General features: G+C 30.0%; 1 protein-coding gene across 4 annotated transcripts; it reads left to right on the top strand.

Moving 5' to 3' along the window:
- Window positions 1-3,148: 3,148 nt before the first annotated feature.
- Window positions 3,149-11,790, top strand: LOC106651604 (SRSF protein kinase 3). 4 transcript variants are annotated; one of them, XM_014370183.2, is made up of 9 exons: window positions 3,149-3,260; window positions 3,519-3,956; window positions 5,045-5,261; window positions 5,334-5,649; window positions 5,716-6,039; window positions 6,114-6,557; window positions 6,642-6,933; window positions 7,006-7,290; window positions 10,459-11,790. In XM_014370183.2, exons 2-9 carry the CDS (start codon window positions 3,670-3,672, stop codon window positions 10,553-10,555), a joined length of 2,262 nt encoding a protein of 753 aa, XP_014225669.1. In that variant the 5' UTR covers window positions 3,149-3,260; window positions 3,519-3,669; the 3' UTR covers window positions 10,556-11,790. The 4 variants fall into 4 exon arrangements, with proteins under 4 accessions (XP_014225669.1, XP_014225671.1, XP_023316085.1 ...); XM_014370184.2 differs by lacking the exon at window positions 3,149-3,260 and adding an exon at window positions 3,291-3,387; XM_014370185.2 differs by lacking the exon at window positions 3,149-3,260 and having other exon boundaries at window positions 3,285-3,956; window positions 5,716-5,991.
- Window positions 11,791-13,806: the final 2,016 nt, after the last annotated feature.

The following is a 13,806-nucleotide window of genomic DNA, read 5'->3' as shown; positions in this document are numbered from 1 at the left end:
AACAGTCCACAGCATCAGACTCGGCCGCCATTGGGTATGAAAATTGAAAAAAAAAAAGAATCTTTTAATGATTTACGTATACACTATAATAATTTAAATTCGCTTATTTTACAGGTACGTTGGGATTTAGCTCGCCTTTACCCCAATCACAACCGCAGCAACAGCAACAACCAAACGCAACATTCTTTCCTGCATTTCAATGATTCACCACAATCAAGCCAATGATTAGAAATAATAATAATGCCTTACAAAATCTTTCACATTCCTAATCTTGATCCATCAGAGCTACCGGGCCCCACGTCTTCATTCGTCGATAAAAGAAAAAGACAAAGAAAAAATGAAAACGACCTTTTTTCAATAGATTTAAAACCTTTTTTATCATTATATTTTCTTTGAAAACGATGGAGATTAACGTCAGCGTTTATAGTATAAATTGAATCTAGGCAAAAGACTCGTGTATGGATCTCGAGAAATTTTTTATAAATATTGTAAAAAAATACATTTAGTGTACTGTTGTGAAAAAATAAGAGATCAAGAAGTGTATAGTTCTTTCCCAGTGTGATCTAAAATATGGTAAGTTATATGAAGAAAATAAGTGCTTCCCAATCCAAATTAAACATCTAATTTTGCATCATAAATTGAAAGACACAAATGTAATTATTGAAAAAAAATATTTATTGTTAAGATGCATTTACAATTATGTGTTACAATTACGTAAGTATCAAGAAAATTTGAGAAATTGTATTTAAGTTTGATTTGTAAAATAATTTAATCAATTATATTTTGCTAGTTATGGATATGAAATGATTGCAACAAATTAATTTATTTAGAAAGCTGTAAAGAAAATTTTTACTTTTCAATGCACCAAAAAATTGAGTGAATGTGTAATAAATAAAATAAATTTTGTTGAATTTGCCATTTCCAGTTATAAATCTTAGATGCCAACATTTACATTGCAAACTGGAAATGCTTTTTAAAATGTGCATGTTACATGAAAATATTTTCAAGTGAACTAAATATGGCATAACAGTATTCTTATGATAAAAAAATGTGAATTTTAAAGGTGCAAAAATAGGGTTGAATATTTTACAATCAATATACGTTAGTTCAACTGTTATACTATTTATTGCACAAAAAGTGAAAATCCCCTATTTTATAATACTGTGGAAGCAAAGTTTTATTCAGTAAATATTATATTTATGTAATTGAATTTAACCATTGGACTATGTAAACAGGGGCAGTATGCATATCTATATTGTATGAAATGATTCATAAAAAAAATAAAGCACACATCATTTTTTTAAAAATGTATGTAGAAGTAAGCAGTTACATAACAGCTAGGTTTGCCAAGTTTCAATAGAAGTATATTAATTTTTGAAAGTGAATATATTTTTTATTCGAGTTCATTCCGGTTTTATAATGTTTAACTGTATTTTTGTTATTTATCTTGTACGACGGCTAGCAACCGAATTTGAATATCCCCAAAACAGTTATATATCAAAGCTAAGCATATAAATTGTGAGTCTTGTAGCCATTTATTGAAGGGCGATTACTGTTCAAGAAAGTAAATGAATTGTCAAATGCTTGCAGTAGAAGTGAAAATTGAGAGCAATGAATGAGAAAAATTGATACATGAGACTGAACTATTTAGGATAATCCTCCTTTCACCCGGCTCTTGATTGTAAATAGATTCACGATAAAAATAAAATAAGAAACTTGTGTATAAATTAAGACGTAGAAATGTCTTTAATTAACTAAATGATATTATGTAATTATAAAACATCCCGTACTCTTTAAGAGAAAAATTTTGATCAATTGTTAGCAAATGTATGAAAATGTGAGTGGTACATCAACTTATTTTTTGTGTCTCAAATGTTAATATTTTACTAAAAAACAACTTAAATATTGTTTGATATATATTATTTCATTATTCAGTTCTATGATCAGATATTGAATCGCAAATATTTGTCATCATTGAATTTTCGTCGGTGTTGGTAATAATTATTAAGTTCGAACTTTTAAATCGAGGCAACTATTTTTATGGCTTGTGAGCGAATTAAAAAAAAATTAATCCATTTTAATTTTTAATTTATTGAATAATTTATAAGAGTATTTATTTGCAAATAAATAAGTTCAATTCAATGGATTACAAGATGTTTTTATTATGTGATCATTTTTAAAAATAAAACAGACATTTTTTGCATTTCATTTCAGCTGAAAATATCGATGGCAGATGGTTATAAAAAACTTCTTACATATATGATTCATCGAAAAAGAACATAAACATTAATAAAATTTATGAATTTAGGTCATTTGACACAACTTCATCCACCTACACCTGCTGCATGCTGACAATAAATCGGTGAACTGGAAAATAAAAATCATTATATGTGTTAGCTTACTTAACAATTTCCAATAATTTTACCTAAACCATTGATTTTATATTATTAAAAAATTAAAGACTTGATATAAATCTTGTAAGATTCTATTCTCACAAGAAACCGTCAATTGAATTTGAATCGCATCAAGGTCAAGTAAGTTTTTGGGTCTTTTTTAATTTATTATTAGCTACAAACAATGAATTGTAATTATAATACGACAAAAAATATTTCGAAATTTTGTGAAAGGACTGAATAAAGACAATTGTTAAATAAGCATACATCTTTTACAACATTTTTTTATAAAAGTTTAAAAATTTTCAAATGTCTGAAATAAATTTTTTTTTTTGAATGTTCGAGAGCTCGCTATGAAAAACCGATAATTAATAATATAATTAATAATAATTAATTATTTGATCTAAAGTTAAAATATCGTTTTCGGAATATTTCGTTCGAAATACTTTTAAATTATTTTACAAGCATACTTTTTCAAAACAGATCAAGTGGAAATACTTTTTGCAGAGAATTGCTAACAGTACACTGGAAATCGAAAATAGAATGTCAGAAATAATGATTTGCTGTATAAGAATGTCGAAGATTCTTGCACGCAACAACTTGCAATTTATTAATTTAGCGAAATTTGACATGGTAGCGCCATCGTGCGGTTGCACGAACAAACGGGTCTATTCTGCTATACATGTTCGCTAAACCGTGTTGCTAACATTCGCGACTTGCGCATAGTCTACACAATTTCAACTTTTTCCTCGCCTTTTTCGACCCACATCGCCCAAGAATCGTAATCGTTGTTCGTCGTTGTAGTTGTCGTCGTCGTCGTCGTCGCCGTCGTCGTCGTCTAACTCGCACGCAACATATACGGAGCAGGTATACGCATTTAAACATACACTTGCAAACCATACGTGTGTAGGTATACAATATGTATACATATGCACATTATACATAGAATAGGAGCGAGCGAGGAGCGGAATCAGGCAGGCACAGTGCGGATACTGTACGTTGTCTTGCCCTGGGGGAGAAAAAGAGGCACTTTGTGTGTGTCTGTACAAGCCGTGCCAGTTGCCTCTGCGATTATACGGACATGAACAAAACCAACCCATCATAACATTAGATCAAATTTTTCAGTGACTCAGTAACGTAGAAAGAAAGTCAGTTTCGTCGGTGGTTGGCTTGTGAGTGTTTCGTCTATGTGCGTGTGAGATACCGCGCGCAGCACTGCAGTCCATCGTCACCTGCACTCATCGCTGCTGCTTCATTTCGCATCAAACTTATCGACATGAACAGCAAGTCAGACGTCAATAGGCGAGTTCTTGCCATACAGGCGAAAAAGAAACGACATAAAACCGGCAAGCGCAAGGGCAAACCTGGACCGCCTCCTGGTGCTGCATCCGCAGCCGCGGCCACCGCTACTGCTTCTTCCAATCAAAATACTAACCAGGATAATGCAGCTGATCAGACAAATGTCGACAAGAATCAGACTAGCAGAGAAGGACAAACAAACAATAGCTTCAACAAGGATAATGCCACGGATCCTGCCAAGTATTGGACTGGTAATGGCAACAGGTAAGCTTTTCTTCCAAAATTACTTTAATAGGTGCATCGGGTCAACAGTATGAACAATTTTCAAACACATTTTTTATTTCCTTCTTGTAAGTCTATACGTAAACCTTTAAGATTCTGGCTCAACACTATTGCATCTGATCAGTAGCTTATGCTACCAAAAGTCAAAAAATGAGCGCTAAAGGTCAAATGTCACCTTTTCATAATGTAAAATTTATTTTATTTATAAATCAATCACTTACTTTTGCATTATACTTTATTTAAAAGTCTTTATGCTTAAAAGCTTAATTTTGCTACAATTCTCCATTATGAAATGATTACAGTATTACATAAATCTAAGAATAATTAGATATTTAAATTTAAAAAATATGTTTTTTACATATGTGTTTATTCATCTAAAAAGAAACTGATTTGTTTCAAACATTCCATCAAAATAAAGGCTCTTCAAAAATGTTTAATTAAAACAGTAGTTGTTAGCAGTCTACCAGTCTACAGTTGTAATTACTACTCAATCTTCATTGAAACTCACTAAACTTCATGCAAATCTTATTTTATTTAAAGTCTTTGTTCAGGTAACTATCTTATTGAGAAAATCATTAAGATCTTTCTTATGATTTGTACATTTAATAATATATTCATTAAAGTTTTACCTACTTGAGAAATAAGGATACAAACTATTTCCTCTTATTTATTTATTTATTTATTTATTTTTTTCAATAAAGGTTACCTACTGCCCTTTGTTTTACTTATATATTTAATTTAATTTTAAAAAAATATTCAAGATGGGATATTCCCTAAATATTTATTTTATATACCATGTATTTTTATTGGTCGCAAAGCTCTAATGGATCTGTCCTGGATTTAAAAAATATTTATATGAAATATTCTTTATTGTGGAGTTCATTTTAAATTGTTAATATGGCTTTTTAAAAATCAAAATGATTTTATAACCTTTCCAAAATATTAAAAAAATACAAAATTATAGGAGTCAATTGTAAATTTATTCTGTATGAATTCTTTCTTGATAAAAACTTCTTGAAAAACTTTAAATTTTAAAATAATTAACAATATAAACATTTTCAATTTTTAAGGATGGAACCAAGTCACAGTTCAAGTAATGAAACAATAGAAGATGAAGAAGAAGACATGTTTAGTAGTGAAGATGATGAACAAGAAGATAGCCATGATTATTGTAAAGGTGGCTATCATCCAGTCAGAATAGGGGATCTTTTTTTAAACCGTTATCATGTAACAAGAAAACTTGGCTGGGGTCATTTTTCCACTGTGTGGCTTTGTTGGGACTTACAAGTAAAAAATTATTTCTCTGCTTTTTTAAAATCAAAATATTTCATCTCTAAAATTTGTCAATTATTTTTTTAGGATAAAAGATTTGTTGCACTAAAGGTTGTGAAGTCAGCCTCTCACTTTACAGAAACAGCTTTGGATGAAATCAAGTTGCTAAAGGATGTGCGTGATACAGATCCAAGTGATCCAAAGCGCAACAAAACCGTCCAGTTGTTGAATGACTTCAAAATCAGTGGGGTCAATGGCTTGCATGTGTGTATGGTCTTTGAAGTGCTAGGTCACAACTTATTGAAACTTATCATCAAATCTAATTATCGAGGAATTCCCAGAAATAATGTTAGGCGCATCATTCGACAAGTCCTTGAGGGATTAGATTATTTACACAATAAATGTGAGTAGTAAAAAGTAAAACGAAAATATTTTTATCCATGAAATTATAAAAAAAATAAACTTGCAGGTAAAATAATTCACACGGATATAAAACCGGAGAACGTGCTGATTTGTGTAGACGAATCGTATATTCGCAAATTAGCATGCGAAGCTACGGAATTACATTCTCTTGGTTTAAAGCTGCCAGCTTCCTTGGTATCTACGGCTCCGAAAAAATTTCAAGAACCAGTGCCCAATGCCAAGATGTCAAAGAACAAAAAGAAACGACTCAAAAAAAAGGCCAAACGGCAAAACGAATTGATCAAAAAACAAATGGAACAAATTGAAGAAATGGAAGAGCAAAGTAAGATGCCTACTCTGGTGACGACTGAGACTGCTAATTCAGAGAGCGGTAAACGTCTGCCAGTAGTGAAAATAATTGTCATTTCTAAAGTTAATATTACTAATTGAAATAATTTTTTATAGCTCCAAAAGAAAATGGTGAGTCAGTGACGTCGCCTGCGACTGAAGTAGCTCCGAACAGCAATGGTACCGAAACTGAGCTCAATTCTGAGAGCATCGATGAAAATACAGAGAGCAACAAAGAATCTCCTGATGAAATGTCAGAAGCAACTTGTTCTTCCTCCACAGCACCAGCATCTTCAGCAATGCATGTCAATGGCATCGATACCGCTGAATCTTCTGTACCTGCCGGAGGCGATACACCCGTTACCGATGAAGCAGGATCAATGCTTGAAGAAGTTGACCGTTCTAGAGTGAAATCGAATGTCGACGAAGAGGTAGACATAGAAGAAGATAAAGAAGATGAACAGGAAACAACAAAAATGGAAAACTCAATGGGCGAAGGCCGTCGCCACGAATGGGAAAATGTTCAAGTCGAATGCAAGGATAATGAAGATCGTGGGGATGGTAAGCGATATAATCAAATCTTTGATTTTCATTATTCTAATTTTTTCAAATTTTAATTAATAAAAATATTTTTTTATAAATTAGGTGACAGTATTCAGTCTCCCAGAAAGCCACTAAAACGTGCCTCGGTAGCGCCATTAGATCCAGCAATAGTTGACTGTGACGTTGAAGTTAAAATTGCTGATCTTGGCAATGCTTGCTGGGTTCATAAAAAATTCACTGAGGACATTCAGACTCGTCAATATCGTTCGCTCGAAGTACTTCTTGGAGCTGGCTACAATACTTCTGCCGATATTTGGTCGACAGCTTGCATGGCGTTTGAGCTGGCGACCGGTGATTACCTTTTCGAACCACACAGTGGTGAAGACTATTGCCGGTAAATTTGACATCGTGGGTGTTTTTAGAAATAAGTTAAATCAGTTTTTAAAATTTTTTTTCTTTTTTACAGAGATGAAGATCATCTTGCGCACATAATTGAACTATTAGGTGAAATACCGCGCCGTATAGCATTGTCTGGCCGTCACTCGCGCACATTTTTCACTAAAAAGGGCGAATTAAAGCATATTACAGGCCTGAAACCATGGGGTCTTTATGAGGTGCTTACGGAAAAATATGAATGGTCAGCAAGCGAAGCTCGCGAGTTTGCCGATTTTCTCACGCCCATGCTCGAATTTGACCCTCACACCAGAGCTACAGCTGCAGAGTGCCTCAAACACCCTTGGCTACAAATCAAGTGAATTTCTTTTTATTTTTTTTTCTTACTTACTATCTACTTTACTTTCTTATAAATCTTGGACATGAAAATTGACCAATTGTCACACTAAATTACTCTTTCTCTCAGTCTGTGTTTATCTGTGTTTCATAATTTTTTGACAATATACCTAGTATATTGCGAAGGACTTCGTAAAAACGATCGACTCTGAAGCGTTCAAACTCATTTTTAATATCGAAAATTTTAAAATCCATTTTTGTTACATTTTTAAGACAGTTTAATATTTACTTATTCCTCACTAGACGTTAAATGTAAAAATTTGTTTATTATAAATTCAAATATAACAATAATTTTACCGCGTGATTTGTTATTGACCAGTCAATGCTACAAAAATAGTTTTAAATTAAATAATCTCAACCGTAAGCAGAAAACAAAATGTTTTCCAATAAAAAAAAGCAAAGGATTAAAAACATTAATAGCATGTTTGAGATGATAAGGAAAATCACACCGGATACTAAAGTGAGGATTAATATAGCAATCAAAAATCAAAGCTTCCAGGTGTTGTAAGAGAAAGCTGTGACATTCCTGCCGTACTGATTATATCATACGTAAAATAGTAAAAAATAAAATAACCCAACAGATTATCAATATTGAACTCCAATAATATAATAAACACGAGGGTACGCGAAAATAGACAATTCTTTTTCTACATTTATACATGTGAACACTTTTCATTTTACAATTTTCAAATTTGGTCGACAACGAAAAAACAATTTTTTGAAAATTGTAAAATATCTTTAAATATGACAACTCATTAACTTCATTTTCGACCAAAAGCAAATAAACATTTGAGAATTTTCGCGTGCTCTCTTTGAGAAAAAAAATTATATACATTTAGTAAATGAAGATTTTACGATTCTTTGATTTAACGTTTTCTTCAAATCGCAATTTGGAAACTTGTGAAATCAGATGTAACAATTTTGGCTATGAAGCTATGCAGAGACTTTTGAGAAATCCAATCGTTGAAGATATGAATCAGACGAAGTGGATGAAATCTGTTTAAAAAATGGCATTTTTATTTTTTATTATTTACATAAAAAAAAAAAACTAATGGTGAAACCAATGGCGACTTATTTCCGAAGATCGCGCATTTACGATCACAATAATGACAAAAATTGATGAACGCAAACGAACTCATAGAATTATGATTTTTGACTATTTCTTAAAGTATTTGTATAACTTCCAATTTTCACCAATGATTATAAGACAAAAAACAACAAAAAAATGATTACTTGAAAGACACTCAAGAGACATCACTAATTGCATTAAGCGACTTTACTTAACAAGTATGATAGCCCATATTCTATGCACTTTGCGATTGACAAAAATGCATAATACAATACTCGTAGATGGTAGGGAAAGTTCATTACTAGCATAGATTAGTGATTTTCCTCTATCTTTTGCGCAAAATTTTAAACATAAAAAATATCGGACATAAAATTATATAGTTGAAGTATCCTGCCAGCCGGATAACTCTTTCTTTTCAAGAATTATTAGAAAATGCATGAGTAATATTGACTCAAGCTAATGAACTTTTAAATTATCGAAAAAGTCGAAGACATTATAATTGATTGCACACCGCCGCAATAATCACACAAATAATAAAAAATTGTAAGTAGTGAGTGTATTTGTTCAAAAAATTAATTTTTACTTGAAGCTCGTAAAAATTATCATCAATTATTCATGTCGTACAAATAGTCGAAAAATAACATTTTTTGTGTCGATTTTTGATATATGAATCTCCTCGTATAGGTAATTTTCGATTTAAAAAAAATAGATTATTGCTAACATGACAGATACAAACAGTTTATTTTTAATATATATTAACAATAATAAACCGAATACTCAAGATTTCCAGGATTAAGAAGCTTTAAAATTCTGTAGAAACTCTTAACTGTTTTGTAAATTCTTTTTCATGGTAGAAGTACTTCAATTGTGAGACAGGGTATATAATATGCATTCATAGAATCACTTGTATTTACAACAAAATAATTTTATTTTTGAAAGTAATTATTGCGAAACAATACATAGTTATGTAACTAATCGTAAAATATTGATATAACGTCTCTGACAATTGAACGTAAAATTTATGTAAACCGAAAAAAAAGTATTATATATTTATTTACAACAATTGCTAGATTAGTATACCTGCAGGAAATATTCAAATTTATATCAATATTATTATTTTATTTGTACCACTGTAGAAAAAATTACTTTAAAAAATTCATATCCGTAATAATGATTCATTTCCTAAATATTTGTTAAGCTATAATTTTGTAAATAATAAATTTTCATAACAAAATTCATCGTATACTTGTGTAATATTAAGTTAAAATCTAGAGCACTCTCGATACTGTGAAAAAAAAATAGCACGATTGAAGTACTTCGACTGTTCGATGTTGTCAAGACCAACGAAACACGGAATTAAGTACAACCAATTGTATTTTATCGTTTACATGTGGAGTATGTACTTTTTTTACGAATACCATCTTTCAAATTGATCATAATTGTCCACGTGCTACTATAAGTACGCACTTGAAGTAATTTTTTTTTTCATATTCATACGGAGCTCAGTCTTTGTATGCAATCAAGATGTAAAAATGTAATTATTACGTATTATGATCCTACTGATAAGTAAAAACGTAATATTTGTGTTTAAAGTTACATATTTGTTCTCTTCAAAAATTATATTATCAGTATCATTATTTGTAATCGAAGGAAGAGTTCGCAACAAGTTCATCGCGTGTAAAAAAATGACATTTATTAGTAAATAATAAATCGACATTCGTAAAATTATTACATGAAATGGAGAAGAATATATATAATAAAAAAGTGAAAAAACAAGAATATCGATTCAGTATTATTTGTAGTGATTAGAATTTATGATATGATAACCTTTAGATATTATTCAAGTGAGTTTTCACCTGCTAATGTGTCGGAATGAATTGAGTGAAAATCATTTGAGAATCTTTAGATGTAAAAAAATAGTATAACACTGCATTTATTTTTAATATTTCTTTTAGATGTATTTATTTAAATTTACTTTACAATTTGTCTTGAACTCCAATTTCTTTATTTTTCACATTAATTTATTCTTTTTAAACTTTTTTTAAAATTTTTTATTTTTAGGGACAGAAGCTCAATGGAAGAGAATGATGATTCACATGACACGAGTGAAGAATTCAAAGACGATTCTAGAGGAATGAGAGATGAAACGATGAATTGATCTAAATCAAGTTGTTAAACATAATTTTTTTGTCATAATTCATTAATACTGCATTTACAAGCACACGCATACTCATACGTGATATAAGGTGACAACTTCATATACTTAGATAGAGTCAAAGATTGATATTAATTAATAAATTGTGGCCTTGTTGAATAGACACACACCCATGCACACGCGCGCGCATACACATGTGCTTATTTATAATGCTATTGTATGTTTAATATATTAAAAAAATAGATGGACCAACTTGCCTATTAGCCTGGGCGAGTATTAGAATTAATGTTTTGACAAATGAGTTGTCTGCGAGATTTCTGCTTTTAAAAAACCTCTTAAACACCAGTAATGCATGAATTAAAAGTTGTAATTATACTATTACATTCCAAAAAATATAACTTTAATGTTGTAAATAATTAGTAAAATTTTGTAGGGACACGAAATTTTCATAATTAATAGTTATAAGCATCGAAAAGTAAATTTTTTATATAGCCTTGTAATAAATTCGTTTCTGAGCAGATATAAACAGCAGAACTCGGAGATAATCATTTTGATAATCAAGAGATTTTTGCATATTAAAATTTTGCAAATTAGCCACAATTTTGTTCGGTGAAATTTAATGCATCGTACTTTTGAAAAAAAATGTCTAAAATAACTTGTTATATTACGGAAAACTCTAAAGTGTGAACAACCGAAAAAATTGACCCTCGCATATTAAAAATTATTTTTGCACAATATTGTAATTTTAAAAATGACAACTAATTGGGCATAGACAAAAAAATCATTGTCAAAGCTACTGGAACTAAAAATGTTTTGCATATTTTTGAAATTTAATGAAATAATAGACTCAATTATTAAAATAATAAAAGTTTGTACATGTACAATAATAATGCAAGCGAGTTTTGACTTAATTTATGTGTATTTATAGTGTACTTTAGATGAATGTTTTTCATTTTTTTCTAATAATTATGCACTACCATAATTATTAAAATTTTTGACTTTTAGGTTTATTAAATGTGACTTAATTAATGAAGTACTGAATCTTATTGCTGATTGTAAGATCTATTCTCACTCAAAAAATTTTTTCATTTCAGTCATTTTCATTAATGCTGAAAAACCTCAAACCCAAAGATTCCATTTACTATTTTTGTGGATAAAAAAAATAGATAGATTTTTTCTCGTACGGTATTTATTGTAACATTCAACTGACAACAATATAGTATTTACATTTTTACGTATGTAAGCAATATTTTAATTATTTTTCTTTAGCATATATTTTTGTAGATGTTTTATATAATATTTCGAATTTTTTTTGGGTGTATAAGTAATCATTTTCACTTGCAATTTTATCGTGTGATTTTTTTTCAAGACGTACTTCAAGTCTTTTGTTTTTCTTTGTGATTGATTATTGCACCAAATTGATATTCACTAACTATTCTTTTAGAAAATAATGCGAGTGTGTATTTTTTCATTACTACTCTTACAATAGTTCCTGAATTTCACATTCTTATACAAAAGGTTTATAATTTTATAAACCTTCTTCTGATGGATGGATGCGAATTATAAAATACTTATCTGCACACTTTTTTCATCATGAGGCCAAATGATATCATATATAAAAAAAATTTATCGCTACAATTTTTAACTATAATAAAATATCAGAAGAAAATCACATATAAATCAAGAACAACATTAAAAGAAATAATTAAATTAAAATTCTTTCATATCATAATTTGATACTCATCTTTTTAAAAACAAGAGGCTTAGTGATTGGATAATTTACTTGTTATGATCTTTAACAATTATATAGGTTTCAAATATCACTGCCATATATGTAAGAAATTAGAAATTAAAGACACTGCGTGAGTTATTTTTTCCGTTTTATATTATTGCACGTCAAGGAATAGAAAGAAGACGACGTTCAATTAATTATTCAACAATATTTCGGAGGAAGATGTCAACGCAATTGAAATTTTGAAATAGTTTTACACACATTATTATAACTTTAGTCATCGTCAAATAACATCTATTGACATTAATTTTTATTTAAAAAAAGGCTGTTTCGAAGCAAAATTGCTTCGACTGGGTTTCCTAACAATATTATTCGTTTTTCAGAACTTTTCATAAGCCATATAGAATGCGTTAAAGCTTTAGCCGTTCTGTGGCATTCGTATGTAGGACATTGATATGACTTTTATCTAATTACTTTTATTTCTAAATTATAATTATACATATTTATAGTTCTATTTCGTCTGTGCGCATAAAATTTCATTGATTATATTTACAAAATGCAGGTTTTCATTATATAAATGTATTTGTGTAACTTTACATAGCACTCAATCATTTGTTTTTTAATTTTATTATACGGTCAATCATAATTAATCAATTCAATTTGATAGCACTACATGGCTCAACTTCGTTCTTATAGCGTGTTTTTCTGTGATTCAAGTTGTACATTGTAGCACCGTGGCATGGTTATTTTACCTATTTAGCTTGTACGATAGCTCACGCCGCTTCGTCGTTAAGGACTTCTTGTTTCATAGAAAATAAAGTCATAAGTATGAATTAGCACATTGCCATGAAATAAATGCACATATTATTACTGCGACTGGTGGTATCAATTTTGGACTGACTTGAGCCCTTGCCGCCCTCGAGCTTCAACATAGGTCGTGTTGTGAAGTGCTATTTACGCTTTCCGTATCTGAATAGTAATTTACAGCACTTTAGTCTAAAAATTGCATCTTTGCCGCTACTTTTAGGCTCTTGTGCTATGAAGTACTAGTAAGATACAACTACACATATATACTATACAGTATACGAATATTTATGAGAGTCTACATGTAATTATTGTCTTGAAAATGTATTTTTTATTATTCTTACCAGAGAACACCATATTTTTTCAATCAAATATTCAATACCATTCAATTTTTTGAGGTTTGCATTACAATTAATGGATTGCAAACAATTTTAGAAGTCGTTTTTCTCAAAATTCGCACTTTAAACATTAGGTGCTTATAAACTTATTTATTATTCACAAAGGTAAGTCTTAAGTAAAAGTGAATATTAGATGTAAAGCACCGTTAGAGCTAAAAATAACATTCAGAGTGGATAATCTGAAAAATAACTATTGCATTTGTTTTACACATATTTATCATTTTTATAGATATGTAGTCTTTTTCGATATGGAAATGTAATACAACAGTCAAAAGTATCGAGAAAAATAACCAACTATCTCCCGCATTATTTATCATTAA

The sequence above is a fragment of the Trichogramma pretiosum genome, unplaced genomic scaffold (genome assembly GCF_000599845.2).
Source record: "Trichogramma pretiosum strain Unisexual culture from Peru unplaced genomic scaffold, Tpre_2.0 scaffold59, whole genome shotgun sequence".
In the NCBI taxonomy this organism is placed as follows: Eukaryota; Metazoa; Arthropoda; class Insecta; order Hymenoptera; family Trichogrammatidae; genus Trichogramma; species Trichogramma pretiosum.
Note: the sequence above shows the minus strand (reverse complement) of the source record. Positions and strands in the feature narration are given on the sequence as shown.